This window comes from Engystomops pustulosus, chromosome 8 (assembly GCF_040894005.1).
Source record: "Engystomops pustulosus chromosome 8, aEngPut4.maternal, whole genome shotgun sequence".
NCBI classification, from domain to species: Eukaryota; Metazoa; Chordata; class Amphibia; order Anura; family Leptodactylidae; genus Engystomops; species Engystomops pustulosus.
Genome location: NC_092418.1, coordinates 87,000,020 through 87,027,353, shown reverse-complemented (window position 1 = coordinate 87,027,353; position 27,334 = coordinate 87,000,020). Strand labels below are relative to the sequence as shown.

Sequence of the window (27,334 nt, the reverse complement as noted above, 5' to 3'; positions counted from 1 at the left end):
AGTGAGTGGAGTTTTTCAGTTTTATTGCTGTTTTTACTCCTATCACTCACTGATGTTTAGTGGATTCTCTAAGAAGAAAATACACAGATGTGTGCTGACAATGTCTTTAGTCAATTGTCAGGGTTTAGCTATACTTATATTTAGCTTCTGAACATTCTACTAGTATCTGAAACAGAAAAAGAGAGGTGAGACAGATCAGTGTCATGAAATAGATATAAGACATGACACACTCAGCACTGCTACCTCACCTATAACACACACAGTCAGCACTGCTATGCCCCCCTCCCCTCAGATGCAGACCTTATTTTGTCTGTACAGCTGCTGATTTCTTCTCTACACTTCCTCTGTAGTGCTCTCTGCCTCCTACCCCTCACCCTGCGGTACAAGAGAAGCTTTTCATGTCAGAGGAATCTTCCCAACTACAGTGAGGAGTTTATGTTCATATCCAGGGACAACCAAAATGTAAACACCAGGAGTGTGAAATTCTGTATTTTTGTTAATAACATTGAGCTTGAATATGTGTTATTTTGTTATCTTGAGAATATTTAAGAATTTTGTCTTTATGGAAATACCCCTTCAACTCAGCAGTAGGTTAGAATGAATACCCAGACCAAGGATGTATTGGTGCAGATAGCATGCTTTATTGCAATCAATGAACTAGCTCCAAGAGGTTCAATAAATACATAATAATACAATCACGACAAATACTACATGGAAGAGCTACAACAAAGTAAAGGGCTTTTAGAAGATCTTATCAACAGTTTAACTGTGGTTCTTTACTTGTGCCCTGTTCTCACAACATGTAATACTTTCTACTCTACCACACACAATCACTGCACCCATAGAACCTCTATGGAGTTGTGCCACTGATTCTGCACACGAGTCTCTGAACTTGCCTCGATGAGGGTATGGCCAGGTGATGTTACTTTGTGAAGCAAGTTGAGGGAGTCGACGTGTCAGAAAAAGGGCAGAGAAAAATGTTTTGAACAAAGTGCTGGCCGCTTGCACTTTGCTCAGAAATAAGTTATAGTCTCAGTAAACGGTTATTGTCCGCAAATAATGGAAACATTATAGTATTGCTTACAGGAGGGTAGTTGCAAGCAGCGCCTAATGTTTGCCATTATCTCAAATATAGTATTTGCATAGTTCGTGTAGAGCATCCTCTTCTGGGTGTAGGTCATCAACAGGGAGTTTCTCAACCTGCTGAGGTATACTTAGACATCAACATGGTGTTGAGGCACATAGTTTAATGGTAGGCAAGGTATTCGCTTCCTAAGAAACTTTCTCCTGCCCACCGTTTCGTTCCGTTGCAAATTTTTTTTTTAAACGTCACAAAATATATGGTACAGAACTCCATAACCGGTCAACTCGGCTATATACAGTATGTACAGAATGTCAATCTCTTAAGTCAAATAAGAGTAAGATATAGTGTAAATCTATGGACTTTGTCTTACAAGTAGGTAAAAAAATATTTCTCTATTTACAAATCAGTTCCAGTGCTAGTGAATCACTTGTATTTCTACAAGTGAATGTAAACGATAAATCATTTAAGGTGTACGAACATTAATATTCACAGAAGCAGAGTCCGATCCGAAAGAGTTTGTAAGATTCAGTGTGTAACGCCCGCCATCCTTTTTCCTGACGTCTGTGATGATGAGCGTAGTCAGGTCTTCAGAGGTTTCAATGTGAACGCGTCCTCTTTGTTCTTCAGTAGGAACATGTTGTCCGCCTTGAGACCAGGCAATATCTGGAGTGGGTTCACCAGAGAAGGCACAAGCTACAGTAAGAACCTTTCCTGCGTCAATGCTGACATCGGAGGGAAGAGCTTCGATTTTGGGGGAACTCCCTTTAAATAAGACATATACATACAAAATTATATCAGTAAGATTTCTTTATGATGCGCATTATATCTGATTTATAAATTGGGACATCCTTCTAAGTGGTCACAATCCTCATCATACATGACATTTTAACACTTCATCAAGATATTCTGTTGTATTGAATTACATCTTTTTTGGCCCATTCTACTTTTCTAAGGAATCTACTTAAATCGTCTTGGATTGTCAATATTGTCCGGGAACACAATACAGCGCCTCAAATTTATCGATGCATTTTGGCTAGAATATTCGGAAATGCATAATAAATGTTCACAATTGGGGATGGTTGACTTTTGTTTACCACATAGGTTGAGAAGATAAGATTACAGTATTTTGTGTTTTTACTATAAATGATCCTAAGATCTCAAGGGAAAAACTGTAATATAAAGTGTTTAAATAAGTAACTGGTGACAGAACTGTGCTTACCTCTGATTCCTGCTGCAAGCATCCTGCTGGATGAACTTTCCATGTGTCTCAGGCTTGAGGACTCCATCATGCTGCTGGAATGCATTTCCATGAAGGACGCTTCTTTCATTGAAGACATACTTGCAAATTTGGTTTCGGAAACACTACTGCTGCTGCTTACGCTGCTGAAAGATGCCTCTTGTCTGGAGGCAGACATCTGCATTGCTTGCATAGCAAAACTTTCTTGAAGGCTAACTTCACCAGCAGTTTTAAGTATAACCTGTTTTGAAGGTTCTTCAATAAGACCTTTAAAAAGAACAAGATAGAATTATGGTTATACAAGGAACATGAACATTTAGTGTCGTACAGTTATATCAACTTTAGAGAAGAAATATTAAGTGGATAATACTGAAATACTTACGGAGAACATTTAATGATGCAGTCGCAGAACATTGTCCATGGTAATTTTTGGCTTTGATTGTATATTTGCCGCTGTCTTTCTCAGTTGCTTGTTGAATTTCAAGAGTGTATGTATTCTTAGATCGGGACACTTTGATATGAGATGAGACTGAAATCTTAAAAGGGACACAAAAACACACAATTATTTTCTCGGACAGAAGAGTAGCTAATGCTACAAAAATACAGAAACCAATACAGCAATCATCTGTCCTCTTGCAACAGGACGTTGGAGTTGCTAAGGCTTCGAAAACTGGAGTCCGATATGTAGCCATCGTTTATTACTTTGACTGTGTATCTTTTACCAAAATAAAAGTAAATTTTACTATGCACTTTAAATATTGTATTTACACAAATGTAGAATTATACGAAACTATAACTAATATTAAAATATCAATCTGTATCTTTTCATAACTTAAAAAGGTAGCTTGGAAATACTGTAACATCCCAACAATCAAGAGAGCAAGGGCCTCATTCAATTCCAAGCAAATGCTTGAGATAGACAACAAACTTTCAAAGTAAGGAACTCATGGTCAGTTGGGATTCTTGGGACATTCCAACAACTATTCTCTATCTAGTGGAGAAAGGGTATAACAACAGAATATTCATTTAATAAAAAAAGTTTCAATGATTTTAACATCTAAATATTTTATCAGATATTTTATCATAGAAAAATAAAGTTACTTACTGGTACATTGTCTTTAAACCATTCAACTTCAGGAGTTGGGTCACCAGTGATTTCACAAGTGAAGATGACATTCTGGCCTTCATTTGCATTTTGAGATTTGGGTTGGTATACAAATGATGGTGCGTTTGATAAATCTTTGGCTAATGTCAGATCAAATTGGCATTTGACAATTCCTTGATCTGTTCTTGCTTCACAGGTAAGAACGCCTTGTTCTTTACTGCTGACTTTCTTGATGGTTAAAGTTTGATCACTGCCAGAAACTCCATATCTGTAGTCTTCAGAGTTTTTCAGTTCATATCCATTGAGCATCCATTTGACATTTGATGCTCCTGCTATGTTGGCCTTAAGGGTGACTTTCTGGCCTTCACTGAAACTGACACTACTAATAGAAGCTTTAGTCTCAGTGTGAATGGTTTTGATTTCTTCTGCTTTAGTAACTTCTTCATGAACTACAGCTTTTGACAGAGATGTGGCTTTCTGAGCGGATTTTTTGGATTCGATTACACTGGAAACTTGAGAGAAGACACTTCTAAATGTCTGTCCCACAAACTGCAGGCTGGTTTTGGACACACCTCCTTCCCCAACAATCTCACAAACATATTCACCTTGGTCAGCTTCAGAAATATTATGGATGTTCAGTTCATAAGTCCCATCAGAAGAGTAGTGGAAGCTGAAATGACCATCTTCCCTCAGCTTCTTGCCATCCTTAAACCATGACACTTCTCTACCATTAAGCAGTGTGCTTTCTACTACAGTTGTCAGTTTTGCTGTGTCATGGCTTGCCACGGCCTTCAGGTTTTGGGCAATCTTTGGAGCTGTAACAGCAGGTAATTGAACTTTGTCTGCAGGTGATTTGGCAGAAGACTTCTTTGGTGTAGCTGGCTCTGGGGACTTCACTCGTTTTGGTGATTTTATCGAGTCATGAGATTTTTTGTGAGACTCTGGAGATTTTACTCTGGGTGGGGAGGTGACACCTTTCTCTGCTGCCTTTGAACGTTTAATTGTCAATGTGAAGTGTGCTTCTTGCTTTCCTTCAGAATTTTCAACCACTACTGTGTAGCTTCCTTCATCAGACAGCTTGACAGATGTAATTTCAAAGGATGAGCTATATTTTGTGGAAGTTATACGGTGGCGGACAGATGAGATGATGGATTGTCCAGCAAGCAGCCATGAAACTGTTGGTGTTGGCTCACCATCAAAGTCGCATGAAAATCTAACATGCTCCCCTTCAGACACTGTTACAGATTGTGGCCTTGTTAGAATTTTTGCAGGTTCTGAGGTCTTAAATTTTCTAGACACAACTCGCTCTTCTAGTGCTCTTGATTCTGCAGCTGAGACTCTCTTTTCTTCAGATGCATATGCCTCATAACTTTCTTTAGATTCTCTTAATGATGTAATCTGTGATCTAACTTCCCTTCTTTCAGAGCTTGCTTCAATTTCAGAAGTTTTCTTAAATGATGAAATTGCATAGTCCTCTGATTTAAGGAGATCTGGGAAAGCAGACCTGGGTACTGCATCATCCTTCCTCTTTGGTGTATAGGTGGTATAATCTCCTCCAGAAACATCTAGTGTTGCATAGTCTGAAGTCTCACCTTTGTAGTTTGTACAAACAGCACGGTATGTTCCACTATCCTCAGGTTGACAGTCAATTATTTCTAGAGTCAAAACACCACTTACATTGGAGATATGGTATTTGCTGCTTTCATGAATTTCAATACTATTGTGATACCATTGGACTTCACCAGTAGGTTTTGACTGTACGTTAAGAATAAACCTAGTGTTTTGGCCAATAGGCACACGATGAGATCGCATTCTCAATGTTATACGTGGAGCATGATCCAGAGTGAAAGGCTGTTGAGTCAACACCTCATATTTCCTTTCAGAAGACTTTTGTGTTTTTAGAGCTGCTTTCATTGATTCATATCTTGAAAAAATATCAAATCTTGCTGTTCTTTCAAAACGTGACAGTGATCTCTCACTAGAAACAGGGCTGGGAGACCGTGGTCTTGTTCTTTCAGGTGTAGGAGATCGTCTTTCTGGTGCTGCTGGTTTTGAACGAGGCCTTATTAGTTCTGACACAGGGCGCATAAGTTCAATATAAGTCGGAGAAAGTGATCTTCGTCTGCCGAGTAATCTTGTTACTTCAGGAGATGTTTGGCGTACCTTTCTGGCGCTTATTTGGCTAAATGCTTCCTCAGATTCTTCAACATCAGTTATTTCATATCTTTCTCTCCTTGACAGCAGTCTACTTTTTTCTTCTTTTTCCATATGTTCAAGATCTCTTGTGTACTGAGAAAGCCTCTGAGTTGTGCTGTATGGGCGAAGTAATTCTTCATCTTCTCTATCTTCAAAAATTCTTTGCTTTTGTCTTGGTGGTTTATACACAGCTCTCTCATAACGCTCTCTGAGATCTGCATAGCTTGTTGTTACTTCTTCTTTAGTTGGGATCTGGTAACTTGTGTATCTGGCTTCTGCCTCACTTTTCTTTTCTCTGCTGACATGAGCATCTGATGAGGCATAACGAAGCGTTGATAGCTCAAATCTTGGTGGGCTGCGACTGGGAGGAGAAGCAGAAAAGCCAAGTTCAAGTTCTTCTTCTAAACGAAGCCTTTCTTCTTCAACTCTTTTCATAGCCAAGTAGTCATCGACTGAGAGAAGCAGGTCATCGTCAGAAACATCTCCAAGAGAGCGTCGTCTTGGTCTGTAATAAAGTTCATAATCTGGCGATGGTGTACGACGGCGAGCTGGCCTGACAGTTTCAAGATCGTCCTGGGACAATTTTGGAATGCGCCATTTAGGTTTATATTGATCAGAGATACGTGGCAGTGGCATTACATAAAATTGCTCCCATCTTGAAAGACGAATACGTTTTGGACGTTTTTGGACAATACGCTCAAGAGGTTCTGGCATTTCATATTGATCTCTCAATTTCTTGTACCATTTCATTTCAGACATTGGTACAAACTTCTTTATAGATTGATCTTCTTCGAGAGCAGACACGGCATGTACTCGGGACTGTGGTATTTCATATGGCATGCGAATTGCTTTTACTTCTTTCTTCTTCTCTTCTTTGGTGATTTCATATTCTCCCTTCACAGTTTTTGTGCTTACAGCTGGTTTGTACAAAATAGCAGCTTCTCTTAAAGCTTGTTGAGCTACAGGAGTTAGTGGAACTGAATCAGTACCGGCAAGGATTTCTGCCAGTCTCAGTGTCTTGTCGATCTGTTTTTGAACATGTACTTTACGCTCTTCTTCAGATTTGTACTCATGCTTGACATACCTCAAACGTTCTACCTTCAGATATGCTTGACAGCTTGTTGATCCTGCGCTGTTAGTTGCAGTGATTCTGTAGTAGCCAGAATCTTCTGGAAGGGTATCTCGGATGTAAAGTGCATAATAATCAAGGCCTTCATGAATTATGTCAATGTTGGGACCCAGTGACAAGGCCTGACCATCTTTTTCCCATGCAAGTGTTGGTTTTGGAGTGCCAGAAACTCTGATTTCAAAGCGAACAGACTGACCTTCCTGACATTCAGCATTTGCCAGTAGACGTTTGAACATTGGTCTTAAAGTATTGTCGGCTGCTGCTGGATGAGGAATAACTGAAAGCTTAGCTTTGCAACTGTCTTCACCATATCTGTTCTTTGCCACAACTGTGTATTCAGCATCATCATCTGTGGTCAAGTTATGAATGATAAGCTGGTACAATCCTTTGTCAGATTCAAAGGTATATTTCTTGTCATCCTCGCCAGGTTTGATTTTCTGTCCTGACTTAAGCCATGTAACTTGTGGGTCAGGGTGGACTGTAATTGTTACGCCAAATCTGATATTTTCACCAATATAAGCAGTGCGGTTAAACAGAGGTAAGGTGAACTCTGGTGGTCTCTCCAAAAGTCTCATGGCATCAATTCTACGTTTTACTTTCTTTACAGTTCTGCATCTGTAGTATTCAAATGGTTCTCTCACACCGCTGACAAACAGTTCTGCGTATGAACTGTCCTCACCGTAGTCATTAACTACTTTGCATCTGTAGGTGCCATCATCTGATTTTCTGATGTCTTTAACGTAAATAGTAGCTAAACCTTCATTATATGTGATTTCATACTTATCATTGTTTTCCAGTTGACGGATGCCAAAGTACCAAGTGACCTGTGTTGATTGATCATAGTTTTCAATCTTGCATGAGAATTTGGCATAGCCTCCTTCTTCTCCAACAGCATGTGTTATTTGTCCAGACAGTGGTCCAATTTCAATTGAAGCAACTTTAACCTTAGCAACAGTGACACCTTTCTGGGATCTGATTGCACCTCCACAAGAGATACGAGCAACAGAGACTACAAAATTCCATTCCTTCTTAATCAAGCTCTGATAATACCGCCTGTGTCTTAATGTCTTTATTGTTTTTGTGCTTATCTTTTCAGTCTTCTGTTTCAGCCATGGGTGTTCAAGAGCTTCTGCTGCAGTCATACGACCCTTTCTTTCTTTCACCAAGAGTCGGTCAATGAAATCCAATGCTTCCAAGCTGATATCCTTAAAGGCTTCATCTTCAAAGTTGTATTCGGCATTGACAATGTGCTCAATAATCTGTTGGTTTGTTTCTGCAGAGAATGGATTCAGGCCACTAATAAGTACATAGACAAGTGTACCGAGAGACCACATATCAGTTGCAGTGCTGACCAAATCGTGTTGGTGAACTTCTGGTGCATAGTACTCAGGAGCAGTGAACTGGAGTCTAAAGCTTTCTCCAGGTATTAACTGTCTTGCTTGACCAAACTCAGTAATTTTGATACTTGAGCTTCTTCTGGTTGTATAAATAATATTTTCTGCTCTGATGTCAAAGTTTGCAACACTATGTGAGTGAAGGAACTCAAGAGCTTCACAGATCTGGCGGACATACGAAACAATTTCTCTTTCACAGAGTTCAAATCCTGATGTGCTGATTCTTTCAAATATGTCAACACCAGATATAAACTCAAAGATCATAACAAGTTCTTCCAGACTGTCAAATGACTCATGGAGATACAAGATGTTCTTGTGGCGAGCAACGTTGAGTATAGAAATTTCTTTCTTCACTGCAACCTGATCAGTGCCTTTAACTTTTACAAACTTAGCAAGGTATGTTTTCTTTGAGGAATTTTCAATGCAACGATGAGCGATTCCAAACTGGCCATGTCCAAGCTCTTCAGCAATGGAGTACCTTTCATGGAGTACTTTTGTGGAAGAATGTGTTGCTTTTGTGGTGGAAATTTCTGTTTCTGAGACTTCGTCATCGTAATTCAACATTCTTGATTTGTCTTCTTTTGTGACAACTGGATCTGTTGGCTCAGATGGTTTACTCTGTCCAAATTTATTTTCAGCTATTACTCTGAACTGATATCTTGTTTTGCCAAATAGGTTAACCACAGTGTATCGAGTCTCACGTGATTGTCCCACTCGAATCCATCTCTCAGCTGTAGTAGCACATTTTTCAATAATGTAGTTGGTAATTTTGCTTCCGCCATCGGTTGCTGGGGCAGTCCAGGTGAGATTAACAGAATCTCTTGAGACATCACTGACTTTAAGGCCTCTGGGTGGGTCAGGAACATCTGCAACATCCAGTTCTACTGTCTTCTGATCGATTCCAAATCTGTTCTTTGCACAGACAACGTAGAAGCCAGCATCTTTCCTTTCCACACCATTTGAGAACACAAGTGAGGTAAATGACCTGGTAACAATAACTTGATATTGTCCATTGTTGTCAATAAGATCTTGTCCCTTCTGCCAAGTAATAACTGGGTCTGGTTTGCCAGAGAATGGGATTTTGATACTGACAACTTCACCTCTCAAGGCGTGAACAGCACCCATTCCTTCAAGATGCTTAGGCAGATTAATTTTAGCAGGAACTATATTGAAAAAAAAGAAAATACAAAATACAACAAGGTTAGTTAGGTGGACAACAAAAAAAGGAAAATATCGAAAAATTGTTTACAAATTCTGCTTACCTTCCACATCCAAAGAAGCTGTAGCAGAAATAGATCCTCCTTGGTTGGTGGCTCTAACTTGGTAAACTGTAGCATCATCTTCAAAGACATTTGTGATAACAAGCTGATAATATCCACCCTTAAATTCTTGCAGTTTCACCTTTTCTCCATCTGGAAGGATCTCTTTACCCTGTTTAAACCATTTGACTACAGGCTTGGGATTGCCCACAACTTTGCAGACAAACGTAGCTGTGCTCCTGTATTTAACATTAAGGTTTCTGAGTTCTTCCTTGAACTGTGGAGCCCGGATGGGTACATCAGATTTAGGAACAATTGGATCAGATGTTTCGCTCCATTCACTTTCACCTCCAAGATTTTCACATTTAACACGGAAGTCATATTCCATATTTTCAATGAGACCCTTAACAGAATAGACTGTTTCATGAATTTCCTCGGTTGTCACTGAAATCCATTTGTTCTGCTTCTTCTCACGCTTCTCAAGGTAGTAATTTGTAATCTTTGCACCTCCATCGGTGGTGGGTGGCTTCCATGAAACAACACAGGAGTCCTTTGTGATGGCTGTTACCACTGGTTTAGCTGGGGCTCCTGGTTTTTCTGTAAAGTAAATATGTACTACTTTAGTAACAGTTTTCTACTTTTTAAAATTTGTGACATGTATATGTACTTTATTGTTTACCAATTACTGCAACTCTACCTACCGAATGGACTCTTTATTAAAACAATGGATGGTATCTCCAAAGGTTCACTGATGCCATATAAGTTTTGAGCAGAAACACGGAAGTAATAGCCAGCACTTTCATTCAGATTTACAATGCGGCAGCTGGTTCCAGAAATTGCAGAAGATACTAGTTGCCACTCTTCACCTTCCTTAGCTTCTCTGCGTTCCACAACGTAGTTAGTCACCATTGATCCACCATCATCTGCTGGTGGCTTCCAGCTGATGACAACTGAATTTTTCAGTAAGGCATCAACAACAATTGGACCAGTGGGCTTGTCTGGTTTATCTGTGGAGAAAAAAAATAACATTTTTAATTTTGCATTTCACATCATATAAAGTACATGAATTGCATAAGGAGCCTTATTATTGTAAAAGTTATAATTTACCTTGTATTTCAACATTAAGAACTGTGTCAACTGTTCCAAATATGTTGCTTAGCTGCACCTTGTATTTGCCAGCATGACTCTTGTGTTGCACATTCTTGATGACAAGGTGGGTATAATGTTCAGTATTTTCAATGGCGATATTTTCCCCAGATTTCAATGGTTTTTTGCCATAGAACCATGTAATTGCTGGCACAGGACGTCCAATATATGCCACATGAAGGCGAAGAGTTGTTCCTACTCCTGCATAATACTTCTCCTTCAGAGGGAATCCTGGATGGAATTGTGGAGTGGCTTCCAAAAGCAGTTTTCCACTAGTTTCAATTTCTCCACCATCATTAACAGCAATACAAGTGTAAAGGCCTTCATCTTCTTGCTCTTCGGTCAAGACAGTGAGTGAGTGATTACGTCCATCGGAGGACATTTTGTACTTGCGACTTTGTACCAGTTCTTTGCCAAAGCGGTACCATTTGATGTCTGGCAATGGTCTACCAATAATCTGGCAGGTTAGTTTGGCACTTTCTCCTAGTTTAGTTGTGACATCTTTAATTTCTTGACGTAGGCCAGGAGCTTCCCCGGCTGTGTAAAGAAAATTGTAAATCCGTTTTATTAAATAGAACTTGGTAAATTGCATACATACAAAATACACTTGCATAGGCAAATAGTATTATAAATACTATTAATGTAAAACTTACAGGTAAGTTTAGTTTTCACAGTCATTGCCGTTCTACGAGGTCGGCTAATTCCAGTTTCGTTTTCGGCAGACACTCTGAATTCATATTCAGTAGCTTCCAGTAGACCTCCTATGGTGAGCTGTCTGTCTTTGATGCGATCTTTGTTGCATTTCTTCCAGGCACTGTCTCCAGATTGCCTGTATTCAACCCAGTACCCAAGGATTTCTTTACCTCCATCACACTCTGGTTTTTCCCATTGTATAGTTATACTGTCTTTTGATACAGAGGTAACTTCAATCTCACCTGGTTGGCTGGGTTTGTCTGGAAAGTAAAAAGTGTAATAATTTTAATATTATTATAATATTTATATTAGTTGAGCTCAAATAACTGTATTAGTTTTTTCATCCACTTACCAAATGGATCTTTACAAACAACTGAGTCAGAAGCTGGGCTTGGTTCGCTCTGTCCTATATCATTTTGTGCAATAATACGGAACTGATATTCAGCATCGGGAACAAGTCCAGTGACAGTATACATAGTTGTAGTGATATGGGTCTTATTGTGTCTAACCCATTTTTCTGTAGTTGTCTCTTTGCGGTCAATATAGTATCCTGTGACTCGAGAACCGCCATCATCTCTAGGACGAGACCAAGATAAGCTGACAGTACTCTTGGTGACATCCATAATTTCTGGTGGGTTGCTTGGAGGCTCTGGTACATCTGCAAATTGATAATTGATACATAGTTAACATGTATAAATTATTTTCTACTACTGAAACAAAATATTTTACAACTTCTACATATATATCGATAAGGCCAATTGATACATACTCAGTTGAGTCTTTGGTACAACAGGTTCTTCTGATTTTAGTGGACGACTGATGCCAAACTGATTTTCACATGAGACACGGAAATGATATTCAACATTTTCTTTGAGTCCCTTAACGACCAAAGATGTTCCCTTAACACGTGAATCAACTGTATACCAAGCAGTTTTGGGTACTTCTCTTCTTTCAACAATGTAACCAAGGATATCAGAGCCACCATCATCAGCTGGTGCTCGCCAGCTTACTCTCACAGAGCGGGCCTGAATGTCATCATATTCTAGAGGACCTTCTGGAGTATCTGGGCTTCCAATAACTTTGACTTTAATATAAACTGCCTTTTTGCCACATTTGTTTTCAAGAATTAAGTCGTAAGTTCCGGAGTCCTCTTTAACAGCATCTTTGATGACAAGTTCAGTATGAGTGTCAGATGTTGCAACCATTGCCCGTTTGCTGACATCTCGGCCTTCCTTAGTCCATTTACATATCGGGATTGGTTTTCCTTTAATTGGTATGGTGATTCTGATTGCACTGCCTTGTCTTATAACAAGACCTTCCTGGTATTTCTCATCCAATTCATAATCAGGATATGCTGTAAAAAGAAAAGGAGTTATAAAATCCAATATTGTCACCTAAATTTGTTATCCTATCAATAGCTAAAATGTGTTAATGACTTACCAAGCATTTCAGTGATTTTAACAGTTCCTGGAACATCAGCTGGCTCTCCAGGTCCTCCAGCATTGCATGCCATAACGCGGAACCTGTACTCTGCACCTTGTGGCAAGTGAGTAAGGGTATATTCACAGATTTTGGTTGGTGTTGTATTGCATTTAGTCCATTCATATTGATCAATCTTTTGCATTTCAATCAAGTAACCAGTGACCTTAGATCCTCCTTCCTCTTCTGGTGGGCTCCATGCCAATGAAACAGATGTTCTTGTTGTGTCTGTAACTCTTGGATTCTGAGGTTTGGCAGGAGGTTCTGTAAAAACAGTTTAAAATATATCAATATAGAAATGTAATTGTACATAATTTTATATCAAGGGCTATGTCTTAATCTAAGTCCTGTTATATACAGTGATACTGTCATCTTTTTGGCTCTACTTGAAATCCTCATCTTTAAGCTCTAGTTGAGTTCTACTTTAGAGAGTTTATAGTGCTCTATAGAACTTTATGTAACTTTGTATTACAATCAATTAATGGTTTCCATGTACTGTAAATGGGCAACCCATTTACAGAAAGATTATACAAATATTGGTGTTTCTTGATTTACATACTACTGGTTTTTGTAGTTCTCTAATATGCTACAAGTTATACCAAGCAGGTCAAAAAGTATCTCAGATAACATACCTATTGGATCCATTGCAATAGCAGGTTTGGAGGAGCGACTTGGTTTTCCTACTCCTCTTGCATTAATGGCTGTAACACGGTGTTCATATTCCAAGCCTTCAATAAGTCCAGTGGATCGGTAACGAGTCATCGTCACAGGTACTTTATTTGCACGGACCCATCTATCAGCTCTGACCTCTTTGCGTTCTACAATATAACCAACGATCTGTGAACCACCATCTTCACCTGGAGGATTCCAAGTTATAGTCATACCATCACGTGACACATCAAACACCTGTGGAGTCTCTGGTGGACCAGGAATACCTGAAATAAGACAGCAAACACCAATTAGCAATTAGATTTATGGCAAAAATTATTATTTGTTTATTTGTACACTTTTTATTATTACTTAAAATAAAGATGAAATCCAGTATCTAAATAGGATAAAAATAATACACTTACTTATAAGGCTCTTGCATTCCACAACTTCAGATTGTAAGTAGGAACCAATGCCAAAGCGGTTTGTAGCTGCCACTCTGAATACATATTCAGTGCCTTCAATGAGTCTTGTGAATTTGTACATTGTCCTTGTGACAGACTCAGAAACTGGTAACCATCCAGGGCGGTGAGCATCCCGTTGTTCCACAACATAGCCACTAATTGTAGCTCCACCATCCATCACTGGTGGTTGCCAAGAAATAGACACTGATGTTGCATCAATTTCATCAATAGAAATTGGTCCAATAGGTGGTCCTGGTTTGTCTGTTACCAAAAAGAAAAGATAGACAAAAGTTAATTATTTATACCAAATCAAAATTTTTTGTTTTGTAGTGATATAAAAAAAACTATTTCTCACCAAGAATGATAACTTTAATTGTTTCAGAGACTGTTCCAGTTGTATTTTTAAGTTCAAGTGTGTAATCTCCAGTATCATTGATGGTTGTCTCACGGATGGTTAGTTTGGCTACTTTATTCACAGTTTCAATCTTAACACGATCAACCTCTTTAATCTTGGTTCCTTCAAAGAACCATGATGCTGCTGGAGGAGGGCGACCATGAATAGGTAATGCAAGCTCAATTGGTCTGCCACATGATACATGCAATGTTCTCTGAGGTATTCCAGCCAGGTCAATGGAAGGCAGCACTAAAGAGAGATAGACAAGGTATGTCAAAAACTGGTTCATATCATAGACCAAGTACAGGAATTACATGTGAGATTATTATTTTACCTTTCTGGTCTTGAACAGTTACTGCAGTTACAATCTCCTGTGGCTCAGAGACACCCTTTTGGTTTTGTGCTCTGACTCGGAACAGATACTGTTCTCCTTCATTTAGTGATGTGACAGTGTAGTCAAGTACAGTTGGTTTTAGAGTTGCAACTTTCATCCATTTCTCTGTTCCAGCTCTACAAGCCTCAATAACATAGCCAGTTAGTCTGCTGCCTCCATCGTGAAGAGGTTTCTCCCATGCCAGAGATACTGTGGATTTAGTAACATCAACGATCTCCAGTTTTTGTGGTACCATTGGAACTTCAGACACTAACATTGCATCAGATGTTTCACATGGTTCACCAATACCGTAAATGTTTTCTGGCAAAACTCTAAAGTAATACATTAATCCTTCTGCCAGACCAGTGACTCTGTAAATTGTCTTATTGCATTTGGTAGTTACTGTCTTAAAGGCTCTCATGGAGGCCTCACGTCTTTCAATGATGTAATTATTAACTGGGGCTCCACCATCCAGTTTTGGCACATCCCAAGTGAGTGTGGCGGAATCTCTGGAGACTTCTTTTACCTTTACTGAGCCACAAGGGCCTGGAGAATCTGAAAAAAGTATGAGATATTAGCAACTTGAACCAATTCAAAACTGAATTACATTGAGGCTGTGTTTTAACTTACCATAAACTTTAACTACAACTGTGGCTGATTTCTTGCCAGACTGGTTGACAGCCTCGATAATATATTTTCCAGCATCATATCTGTTGACTTTTTCAATGACAAGTAATGTATAGCTGTCTGTAATGTCAATCATGGCTCGGCTTGCAAGATCGACACCTTCTTTTCTCCATGAGATTGTTGGAGATGGTCTTCCAGTTACAGATACCATGAGACGTAATGAGCCTCCAGCTCTGACAGTAACAATCTTTTTAAGGTCATCGGCAAGCTCCAAGTCAGGAATTTCTGGGAGAAAGATTCAAAATTTTAATATCACCAAATATACACAGAATATCCAAATGGATTGAAAGTTTTTTTCCCATATTTCTTACCTATTCTTTCAACGGGTTCAATCTCCGCTGAAGATTCACTAAATTCACTTGAGCCATTAGCGTTTAGGGTGGCAACTCTGAATCGGTATTTGTGGCTTGTCTTCAATCCTGTCACTGTAAACTCAGGGTTTCTTAGGAAAGCAGTTGTGTGTGGCCTATACCACTGGTCAGTACCTTCTTCTTTTACCTCAAGAACATAACCTAAGATGTCAGAACCTCCATCATACAAAGGCTTAGACCAGGCCAAGCTGATACTCTGTTTAGTGGTGTCAACCACTCTTGGAACAGATGGAGCTGCAGGGGTATCTAGAAGAAAACAAAAACATGTTATGTTTATAACCATACTTTTAGGTTTAATAATTAAATGTATTGCATCTTCTAAAGATTTTATGATTTTACTCTTTGCTATTTTATGTTTTATTAAATAAATTATTTCTATTTTATGTCAATTGTTACATGAAAATCTCTTCTAAAACTTACATGTAGGTTCTCTGCACAGAACATATGGAGATGAATCACTGGGTTCACTGTTTCCAGCTGCATTAACTGCACTAACACGGAATTGGTATTCGCTTCCTTCCAATAAGTTAGTGATCTTCAAACGAGTGTCATAAATGGTGTAGTCTCTGTTCACTCTTGTCCATCTGACACTCTTCTTCTCCCGTTTGTCTACAATGTAGGTGCTAATTTCGCTACCGCCATCTGATTCTGGTTTCAGCCACTGAATGATGACATGGTCCTTGCCAACTCCAACAGCTTCGGGTGCTCCAGGTGGTGATGGAATAGCTGTAAAAATTTTGAATATTATATATTTTGCAAACAATTCCTGTAACACTTTGCATAAAACCGATAAAGATAGTTTACTTACTGAATGAATTTCTTGCAACAATGGCTTCAGACTCAAGTGGAAGACCTGTTCCGTACTTGTTGACTGCTCTTATACGGAATATATATTCATTGTTCTTTATCAACCTTGTTACATTGCATGAAAGTGTCTGGCACTCAGGTTCAACAATAGCCCAGTTTAGACGACTGGTTTCACGGCGTTCAACAATGTAGTGAGATATTTCCGCACCTCCATCTTCTTGTGGTGCGTTCCATGAAAGTGTACATTTCTCCTCTGTAACTCTGCTGATATTGATCTTGCCTGCGCAAGCACCTGGAGAGTCTACAAACCAAAGATAATAATTTAATTATTACATACATTTTCATTTGACCTATGATTGTGTCCAATAGAACATATGGTATACTTACCAAGTACTTTAACAAGGACAGAAACGGACTTAGTTCCACTTGCATTTTTAACTGTTAAAGTATATTTTCCAGTATCACTTCTGTCACAGAATTTCACAACAGCCACAGCGCGCTTGTTTGTGTATTGTAGAGAGATCTTTTCACAAAGTTCCAGTTCTTTGTCTCCCTTTGACCAGAATACTTTGGGATCTGGTTTGCCACCAATAGATGCATCAAGGACAAGATCAGAACCTGCTCTTATGGTCACAACATCTCCTTGGAGTTTACTGTCAAGTTCGGCTTTAGGTGGTGCTAATGAAGAAAAAATCAGAAATTCAATTTTAGTGATTGCTGTAATTTCTGAAATAGGTTAAATTAGCATTTTTTTTCTAACAATATTTTTTGTATTTGTTATGGTATAAATACTGTGCAAATACTCACAATATTCATCTTTGCAGGTAACAGCGCCGGTAGACTGTGATGGGGCACTTATTACACCAGAGGCATTCTTGGCAAGGATACGGAACTCGTAAACTTCTCCTTCGCTAAGAGCTGTGACATTGAAGAAGTTTTCTGAGACTGTAGTGTAGTTACATTTCAGCCAGCGTCCATCTCCAGTTTCATTGAATGGTTTGCGTTCAACGATGTAACCCACGATTTTGCTGCCACCATCATAAAGGGGAGCAGACCACTTCAATGCAACAGAAGATCTTGAAACATCTGTTACTTCTGGTTTTCCTGGTGGATCTTTAGAAGTAAAATGGATTAAGTGTTATTACTGCATTTTGTTTCATATAAGTGAAATATAATAAAAACCAAATTGGCTTCAAATGTAATCTATATGAATAAAGTCTAGCAATAAGGTTATCTACTACTGTCAAATCAGAGCTTCAAAGTATGGCAGAATTTTAAAATAAGTATTTGAGACAGTTCACTTACCAACAGGATTCTGGGCCATTACAGGTCTTGAGGCTTCACTGGCCTTGCTGATACCAGCAGCATTCAAAGCGTATACTCTGAACTGATACTCTAAACCTTCAACCAATCCTGTAACTTTGTAATTGCAATCGAAGCATGGGATCTTGTTATCCTTCACCCATAGGATGGTGTTACGTTCTTTCTTTTCAATCCAGTATCCTGTAACTTTGCTTCCACCGTCATGGTATGGTTCTTCCCATTTGATGCCCATGGCATTTGCAGAAACAGAGTAGACTTCTGGTCTGTTTGGTGGACTTGGTGGTACTAGTAAGAAAACAAACACAGAATTAATCTCTGATATCACTGTGTATAGACATAACAATATGTATCAAAACAAATTGTGTCCTTACCAAAAGGATGTTCAGCAACAATAGGTGTAGATTCAACTGGCTTGCTGACACCGAATCTATTTTCTGCACTGACACGGAAGGTATATTCCATGTATTTGGTAAGGCGAGTAACCTTGATCTGTGTGCGTTTGACACTGGAGTTAACAAGCTGCCAGGCAGTTGTGCCAGATTCACGTTTCTCAACAATATAGTTTGTGATGTCAGTCCCACCATTATCTTCAGGTTCGCTCCAAGTCAATACACAAGATTCAGCAGATACAGAAGAAACTTCAATAGGTCCAGTGACAGAACCTGGTCTTCCAATGACAATGACTGTAACAGTGAATGTTTTCACACCAGCTGTATTTTCAAGTGTCAGATAGTATCTTCCAGAGTCACCTCTCATGCTGTCCTTAACGGTAAGGGTTGTTCTGTCTTTATTGGTTTTGATGCTTACTCTGTCAGTTTCTTTGAGTCTCATTTCCTCCAGTTTCCATGTAACCTTTGGTACTGGACGGCCACTGATTGGTATGTCGATTGTGAAATTGCTTCCAGTCTTGCAAGTGATAAGTTGTCTGGTGATGCCACTTAAATCAGCTGTAGGCTCAATTTGAGGTTCCTTAATTATGACAGATGAGAATGCTTCTCTTGGTTCACTGTATCCTGCATCATTCTTTGCACGAACGCGGAACTCATATTCAGTATTTTCAATGAGATTGTCAATTGTCAAAGTTAGTTGTTTGGTTTGACCAGCCTCAACCCAGTGATCTGATCCCTTCTGCTTCATTTCAATAAGATAGATGGAAATACGGCTGCCACCATCATGCTCAGGTTTGAGCCAAGCTAATGAGACAGACGATTTGCTTGTATCTATGATGTCTAATCTCTTTGGTGGTGCTGGCTCTTCTGTGGCCACAATGGGTTCTGGTGTTTCATATGCCTCTCCTACACCATATTCATTTTCTGCTGAAACACGGAAGTAGTATGGTTGACCTTCCAGGAGATCTGTAACCTTAATTATTTGCCTAGAGCACTTTTCACTGACAACTTGCCAGCTGCGACGGCTTGCTTCACGTCTCTGTACTACGTAGTGATGAATACGTGCACCTCCATCGTTAATTGGAGCATCCCACAACAAGGTCACAGATCCTCTTGTGACATCCTTGTATGTAATTGGTCCTGGTGGTCCGGGGGAATCTAGAACCTTTACAGTAAATGTAATAGATTTGCTGCCACTGTTGTTCTCTACGGTAAAAGTGTACTTGCCAGCGTCATACCTGTTACAGTCTTCCACTGTCAGGGTGCTGAATGAGTCTGTAGTGTGAATATCAGCCCTTATGCTAAGGTCGGAATCTGGTTTTGTCCAGATAGCTGTTGGTGTGGGTCTACCCTTGAAAGCAATGAACAGGCGAATGCTTGCTCCAGCTCTAACAATGTGTGTCTGTTTAAAGTTGGCATCAATATCTATTTCTGGAGATGTTAGCCTGTCTGTTGCCTGTACTGTTGCAGGAACTTCACAGCTGTCTCCTTTTCCTGCTCCATTTACAGCAGAGACCCTAAACTTGTAGTTTTCACCAGCCTCAAGGTCTACAACTGTATACTTGGTAGCAACTACAGCTTCGGCGTTGACTTTGTGCCATTCACCAAGATCAGCTTTGCACATTTCAATGATGTAGCCAATAATTTCCATACCACCATCAAATGCTGGTTTTGTCCATTCCAGTGTTACTGATGTTTTTGTAGTGTCACTAACTTTCACAATGCTAGGAGCACTTGGTGGATTTACAGGCTCTTTGCATTTAATAAGTCTGGATATTCCACTTGGCTCTCCAAGTCCTGCATCATTTTCAGCCACTACGCGGAACTCATATTCATTTCCTTCAACCAGGCCAGTTACTCTATATCTGGTCTCAGTGATGGGTTTCTTGCTGGATACTTTAACCCATCTTAAGCTCTTCTTTTCTCTTCTTTCCAAGATATAGTGCTTTATTTCATTTCCACCATCAGATTTTGGTCTTGCCCATGTTACTGTAATGCTGTCTCCATTCACATGAGTGGCATCTGGTACTCCTGGTGCATCTGGAATGGCTAAAAAACAAGGATAGCAGTATTTATAGTACATTATTTAATAATATCTACATATACAACATAGTAAATTAAGGATCCTCAGAATTTTGACTTACTGTATTGTATCTGTGCAATGACAGGATCTGAGTCGAGGGGTTTTCCAACACCAAACTTGTTAGCAGCTGAGATACGGAACTGATATTCATTTCCTTTGATTAATTTATTAACTGTGTGTGAACAGGCTTCGCATTGGTCTGTAACCTGGGCCCAGGATAATCTGCTGGTCTCCCGTTTTTCAATGACATAATGAGTTATAACAGAGCAACCATCATTGGTAGGTGGGTCCCACCATAAGGTTAATTTTTCACCAGTAATATTGCTGAATCTTATAGGTCCTCCAACTTGTCCGGGTGTATCTAGTGAAACAAATACAAAGTCATTAGAAAGTCTATATATATATATATTATAAAAGTTTATAGATACACCTAATGTCTATTCAGAACAGGGAGGTTACAAATAATTATTGTCTTGTAAATGTAGACATACCTTGCACCCGTATTGTCATATCAGCTGTCTTGGTCCCTGATGAGTTCTTGGCCTCAACTGTATAGACACCACGATGGTCACGTGTTGCATCTCTTACGTAGATGGAGCTGAATCCAATTCCATTGTTAATTTCCACTGCAAGTCTCTTTTCAATTTCTTTACCATCCTTCAGCCAAACAACCTGAGGCACAGGACGTCCTTTGATCAAAGCTTTAACTTTGATGCTTTCTCCAGCCTTAACAGTGAGTCCTTCAAAGTGCTCTGGTCCAAACTCAATGCTAGGAGCAACTTTAAAAATAAAAAATAAATAAGTACAAGGAAATTACTTAATCAGCATTAATAGGTAAATAAAATGCAAACTATAGTGAAGCATCTTCAGATAGTTTTGATATAGTGTTAAAACTAAGAAATGGAGAATTAATCACAAAGATAGAGGGGTTTCTTATTGTATTCTGGCTGAACCTCTTGAATGAAATTGTCTCAATTGACATTATTAACTCAACTTTTTTACGACTGATAAGATATATTAAGGCATTTAACAGGATACTTACTGCTTTCATCTCTGGTCATAATGTAACCTGAAGATTGTGAAGGTGGACTAACTGTTCCAACAGCATTCCTTGCAAGAACTCTAAATTCAAAGCGATCTCCTGGGCTCAATCCAGTCACTGTATATTGACATTCAGAAACATCTGTGAAGTTGCATCTGAGCCAACGGTCATTGCCCTGGCGTTTCTCAATACTGTAAGCCACGATCTTACTGCCACCATCTCGCAAAGGTGGAGTCCATTTAAGTGTTACTGTTTCCCTTGTAACATCAATGTAGTCTGGTGTTCCAGGAGGATCTGCAAAAGAATAACATTCACAGTTATGTAAACTTAGTTCATTTTTAACAAACCATATATAAAAGTTTTATTCTAGGTCACTATGTGGATCTTCTATTTTACTTACCAACAGGAGACACAGCCGGAGTATGCTTGCTTGGTTCACTCACTGGGCTCAGGCCAGCAGAATTTTCTGCGAAGACGCGGAACTGATAGTCAAGACCTTCGATAAGGCCAGTAATCCTGTATTCCCGGTTGGATATTGGTGAAGTGTTAACTTTTTGCCATAAGATGCTGTTTCTTTCCTTCTTCTCTACATGGAAACCAGTAATTTCTGCTCCACCATCATATACAGGTGCATCCCAGGTAATGGACATTCCATCACTTGTAACATTGTACACAACTGGCTTTCCTGGTGGCCCTGGTGGTCTGAACTGATGCTTAGCAATAACATCAATAGAGTTAAGAGGAGGACTCACGCCATATCTGTTTTCGGCGCGCACTCTAAACTGGTACTCTGTGCCTTTAACAAGATTTGGAATCTTGAAAGTTGTTCTGGCAACACTGGAACAAACCATCTTCCAATTGGTTTGAGAAGTTTCACGTTTCTCAATGCTGTATGATGTTATTTCTCCTCCTCCGTCATCCTCTGGAACATCCCATGATACAATGATACTGTCAGCTCTTATCTCATCAAACCTAATAGGTCCTTTTGGTTTAGATGGAGGTCCAAGTGTGATGACTGTGATTACATAGGATTTGCGAATAGCGCTATTATCAAGAATCAAAGTGTACTTGCCACCATTTTCTTTCTTGACATTTTTGATGTTAAGGCTTAGTTTGGCTTCAGTTTTCTTATATCTGATATTTTCACTTTCTTTCAGAGGAATATTGTCCTTTAACCAAGATATAGTTGGTCTGGGTTTACCCTTGTATGGCAACTCAATGTGTACATTGTGTCCGATACGAACTGTGATCTGTCCTCCAAGTATTTCTGAGATATCTGCTTCGGGTGGAATAACATAATCTTTAACAGTTATAGGCCCAATGATAACACCGTCACTCAATCCTTTCTCATTCTTAGCTGAAACTCTGAATTCCATAACAGCAAGTTCCTTTAATTTAGTGACTTCAAACTCAAGTGCTTTGCTTACTCCAGCATGTGACCATTCTTTTTCATCTTTCAGTTTGCTTTCCACTATATATTCACTGACAATGCTGCCACCATCATAATCAGGTTTGCTCCAAGTGAGAGTGACAGATGTTTTGGTGGAATCTTTCATTGTTAGATCTCTGACTGGTCCAGGGATTTCAGATGGTTTCACAGGCTCTGTGGTGCTGCATGGTTCTCCCAAACCATTCTCATTTTCTGCAATAACTCTGAAAAAGTAGGCAGTTTTCTCTGACAGGCTCAGAATCTTGAAGGATGTGTGAGAACACTTAGTTGTAACAGCAGCCCATGCTCTCTTGGTGGCATCTCGTTTTTCAATAACATAATTGGTGACTTCAGCTCCGCCATTTATCAGAGGAGGCTCCCATACCAGTGTGACGGTGCCACGAGCAACATTTTTGATTTGCAGCTTCTGGCACTCAGCAGGAGTATCAAGCACTTTAACAGTCACAAATGTTGACTTTGGCTGGCCAACACCATTTTCGATTGTTAAAACATACTTTCCAGTATCGTTACGTGTAACTTGAGGAATATCAACCAATGTTGATGATTCGGTATTCTGAATGTTATATCTTGTATCATTACTGATATTTTTATCTCCCTTTCTCCATGTTACAATTGGAGCAGGTCTTCCTTTGAAGGGAATCATTAGCTGAACATCTTCTCCTGCCTTTGCAACAATGGATGTTCTCAGGGCAACGTCCAAGTCAATCTCTGGTTCCTCTGTAAAGGATAAAATGAAAACAAAATAATGAGAATACCAAAGACAAAAAGCTTCTGAAAACTGCATAGAAAATTTAGTAATGAAAACATTATGGCTTACCAAGTATGTCCTTTGCTTGTGCTGGCTCTGTCATTTCAATAGGCTCTCCGTGGCCAGCAGAATTAACAGCGGATACTCTGAAGTAATAGTCAATACCAGGTTTAAGAAGAGATACCACATATTCAGTTGTTCTGACTTCTCCTTTAGCACTGACCACAGTCCATTCCTCATTATCTGCTTCTCTGACCTCCACTACATAGCTTGTGATTGGACTTCCTCCATCATAGACCGGCCTGGTCCAATTAAGAGTAATTGATGACTTGGTACTATCCACAATCTTCAGTTTGGTTGGTTGTCCAGGTTTGTCTGCAATAAGATAGATAGTTAGTAAACATAGGTTTATTCTTAATAAGTTACATTAACTGGTAGGATATTCAGAAATATGGATCCAAAGAATACAGGCTTACCTATCGGATCAACAGCTTTGTATAAATCTGAAGGTTCTGAGAAGGGACCAAGGCCAGCTGCATTAAATGCACAGACACGGAACTGGTATTCGCCATCTTCTGTAAGACCAGTTACTTTCTGTCTTGTGTCACGAATAGATTCTTTGATTACTTTGAACCATCTCAAGCTCTTTTTGTCACGTTTTTCCAAGTAATATCCGTTAATATCACTTCCTCCATCTACAGTAGGTCTAGACCAGAATACAGTCATAGAATTCTTGGTAATTGCGGTTGCTTCAGGAATACTTGGAGGTCCAGGTGTAACTAAAATATGATAACATATATGCATTAATATTAGAAATATCCAGGCAACATAACTCAAATAATGTAAAACAACTGCAAGACTATGAATATAACTTACCAAATGCATTTCTTGCTATAACTGGGTCAGATTCCAGTGACTCTCCAACTCCGTATTTGTTTACACCTCTAACACGGAATATGTACTCATTTCCTTTGATTAGTTTGGTAACTGTTATTTGACATTCCTCGTGTTTTTCTGAGACCAAAGACCATACAACGCGGCTGGTTTCCCGTTTTTCCACAATATAATGGGTGACCTTTGATCCTCCATCATCTGAAGGTGGTTCCCACATAAAGGCAACCTTTTCAGCTGTAACTGTCTTAAATTGGATAACTCCTGCTGGTGGCCCAGGCTTATCTGCAGAAAGGGAAATTGAATATCTATATTATTTACAAAGTATCAAAACAGAAATAAATTACAGACAAAAAAACTACAAAAAAAATTATAGACAAAAGTGGGTGGCAGGAATGTTGCTTCATGTCACATACCAAGTACTTGTACTTTGATGCTTGCTGATGCAGCACCCATGGCATTCTTCAGTTTCAGTTCATACTGTCCACTGTTGATTCGTGATGCTTCCTTAATGAGGAGTGATGAAAACTCACTGGTGTTTTCAATTGATACCTGAGCACTGGTATGTAGTTCCTTTCCATTTCTAAACCACTCGATACTAGGCAGAGGTTTGCCAGAAATACCAAGTTTTAGTTTGACTGCAACACCAGCTTTGAACTTGACAACATCTGTATATTCTGGTGGCACATCTATCTGGGGTGCACCTGTAAAACAGTGTGAATATATGTCATATTTACATCCACAGAACATTTTCCCTTTTCTTCTACAAACAACTTTTAGATCCAGTTTTATTATGCAAAACTTCTTGTAGCTATGTGAAAGGCAGTTAACTTACCATAAGTATCAATGCAAGTGATGGGTCCTGCCACCTCAGATGGATTGCTGATAGAACCAACTGCATTCTTTGCAAATACTCGGAACTCATACTGAGAGCCTTGAGTCAGGCCAGAAACAGTAAACTGTGTTTCAATAACATTAGTAAAGCTGGCTTTAGTGAAGCGGCCATTTGGTAGATCTCGTTTTTCAACCATGTAACCAGTTATTTTACTTCCACCATCGTATGCAGGTTTCTGCCAGGATAAGCTCACAGCACCCTTTGAAATATCAGTGACACGAATGTTTCTTGGAGGCTCTGTAAATAAAGGAAGTTGGAAATCAATACATTTTATAAAACAGATAATATTTTTCATTTTTCATAATTCATGAATTAAAAAACTAAAAAAATCAGAAATAGGGTTTTGGCCAAACAGTTAGCCTTCACTTCTGCCCCTACGTTCAACTGTAGGAAAGAATAGCTTTTTGGATACTTTGAAGGGATAGTGATTAGCAAGTATGCTTTCAATATCGATATAGGTAATTTTTAATGCATATAAAGCAAGTTTAATATCAGGTTTACATTTTCTTTCAATCATTCACTTACCACATGCGTCAATAGCAAGTACAGGCTCTGATGGATGACTGGCTTTTCCAATGCCGGCAGCATTCTCTGCATATACTCTAAATTCATATATCAGACCAGGACTGATGGTAGACACCTTAAAGTGATTTGTACGGATGATTGTCTTGCTGGCCTTCTGCCATAAGATGCTGTTTCTGTCTTTCATCTCTAAATGATATCCAATGACTGCATTGCCACCGTTGGAGACTGGCTCGTGCCAACCTACTGTGATGCTCTCTCGAGTGACATTGCTGACCCATGGTGTAGATGGTGGGCCGGGTATGGCTAGAAAAAAAACAAGAGATTGTTGAAAAATTGTAACATGATGAATTTCATATTAATCATTCTTGACATATTCCAGAAAACTTACTGTAAGGAAGCTTCACGGTAACACTCTCTGAATCAATGTGGTCACTGATGCCAAAGCGATTTTCAGCTTTAATGCGGAATTGATATTCTTCTCCTTTAGTGAGTTTCATGACTTTAGTGACATTTCTAGCCACTGTGGATGACACTTCGGACCAAGCTGCAGTACTTGTTTCTCTCTTCAGGACAATGTAGTTGGTAACCTGACTTCCACCATCATAAGTGGGAGGCTCCCATTGAAGTGTTACACTGTCTTCTGTTACATCACTGATGGCCACTGGACCTACAGGTGGCCCTGGCCTGTCTAGAACCACAATCTTGACTGTTGCTTTAGTGGTTCCGCTTGAGTTGGATGCTGTCAACTCATATGTTCCGGCATCATTTGCAACACTTTCTTTCAGATTGATGATTATACTTTCAGCAGTGGTTTCAGTGTTGAATCTCATGGTTGATTTCACAAGAAGTCCATCTCTGGATAGTGTCACCTTAGGAAGAGGCTTACCAGAAATTGGAATATCCACTTTAAGGTTTGAACCGGCTCTGACATACACAGTGTTACTTGGATAGCCTCTCATGTCTATCTCAGGTGGTTCTAAAATGTAAATGTAAAAATTTAGTAGTAAAAAAGTACAATCAACAATTAATCCACAAAACCCCAACTTTTCAAATATTTTGCAAATGTGCCCCATTTAAAAGAAAAATTAATTATTGTATCTACCTACACATCAATTACAGACCTTTTGGACATGCCTTGAGTCACAAATAGAATATAGGCTAACCTCTCCTAGTTAATGTTAGGAAGTATTATTATACTTACCAACTTTTTCTTTAACAGTAACAGGTAGGAGAAGCTCCTTTGGATCACTCAAACCAGCTTGATTTTCAGCAAATACTCTGAAGAAATAGTCCACATTTTCCTTGAGGCCACGGATATCATGACGAGTTGTCTTCACAACTGCACACTTGACCCATTTCTGTTGACCTTTTTCTAATGCTTCTACAAGGTAGCCCAGAATCTTACTTCCTCCATCATGTTCTGGTTTGGACCAACCCAGGGATATACTGTCTTTGGTCACATTGGTTACTGCAAGCTTTTCCGGTGGGCTTGGTCTCTCTGTAAAAGAAATATGTAAAAGGT

General features: G+C 39.3%; 1 protein-coding gene across 1 annotated transcript in view; it reads right to left on the bottom strand.

Annotated features, from left to right (window-relative positions):
• Positions 1–619: 619 nt before the first annotated feature.
• The window catches only part of TTN (titin), a 222,911-nt gene continuing 196,196 nt past the window's right edge, over positions 620–27,334 (bottom strand). The window contains exons 308-342 of the mRNA XM_072122667.1: positions 27,014–27,310; positions 26,201–26,788; positions 25,813–26,115; positions 25,228–25,524; positions 24,809–25,096; positions 24,378–24,677; positions 23,978–24,280; positions 23,571–23,876; positions 21,704–23,470; positions 21,304–21,597; positions 20,753–21,040; positions 20,323–20,622; positions 18,161–20,227; positions 17,772–18,074; positions 17,274–17,579; positions 16,854–17,144; positions 16,468–16,767; positions 16,080–16,385; positions 15,600–15,905; positions 15,232–15,513; positions 14,563–15,156; positions 14,190–14,477; positions 13,796–14,095; positions 13,355–13,657; positions 12,684–12,986; positions 12,013–12,597; positions 11,596–11,901; positions 11,204–11,503; positions 10,512–11,087; positions 10,106–10,411; positions 9,408–10,001; positions 3,427–9,308; positions 2,704–2,857; positions 2,304–2,588; positions 620–1,846 (exon numbers count right to left, since the gene is read on the bottom strand). Of these exons, the coding sequence (XP_071978768.1) occupies positions 1,548–1,846; positions 2,304–2,588; positions 2,704–2,857; positions 3,427–9,308; positions 9,408–10,001; positions 10,106–10,411; positions 10,512–11,087; positions 11,204–11,503; positions 11,596–11,901; positions 12,013–12,597; positions 12,684–12,986; positions 13,355–13,657; positions 13,796–14,095; positions 14,190–14,477; positions 14,563–15,156; positions 15,232–15,513; positions 15,600–15,905; positions 16,080–16,385; positions 16,468–16,767; positions 16,854–17,144; positions 17,274–17,579; positions 17,772–18,074; positions 18,161–20,227; positions 20,323–20,622; positions 20,753–21,040; positions 21,304–21,597; positions 21,704–23,470; positions 23,571–23,876; positions 23,978–24,280; positions 24,378–24,677; positions 24,809–25,096; positions 25,228–25,524; positions 25,813–26,115; positions 26,201–26,788; positions 27,014–27,310 (20,567 nt within the window). The 3' untranslated portion in view covers positions 620–1,547. The remainder of the gene's footprint in view (positions 1,847–2,303; positions 2,589–2,703; positions 2,858–3,426; positions 9,309–9,407; positions 10,002–10,105; positions 10,412–10,511; positions 11,088–11,203; positions 11,504–11,595; positions 11,902–12,012; positions 12,598–12,683; positions 12,987–13,354; positions 13,658–13,795; positions 14,096–14,189; positions 14,478–14,562; positions 15,157–15,231; positions 15,514–15,599; positions 15,906–16,079; positions 16,386–16,467; positions 16,768–16,853; positions 17,145–17,273; positions 17,580–17,771; positions 18,075–18,160; positions 20,228–20,322; positions 20,623–20,752; positions 21,041–21,303; positions 21,598–21,703; positions 23,471–23,570; positions 23,877–23,977; positions 24,281–24,377; positions 24,678–24,808; positions 25,097–25,227; positions 25,525–25,812; positions 26,116–26,200; positions 26,789–27,013; positions 27,311–27,334) is intronic.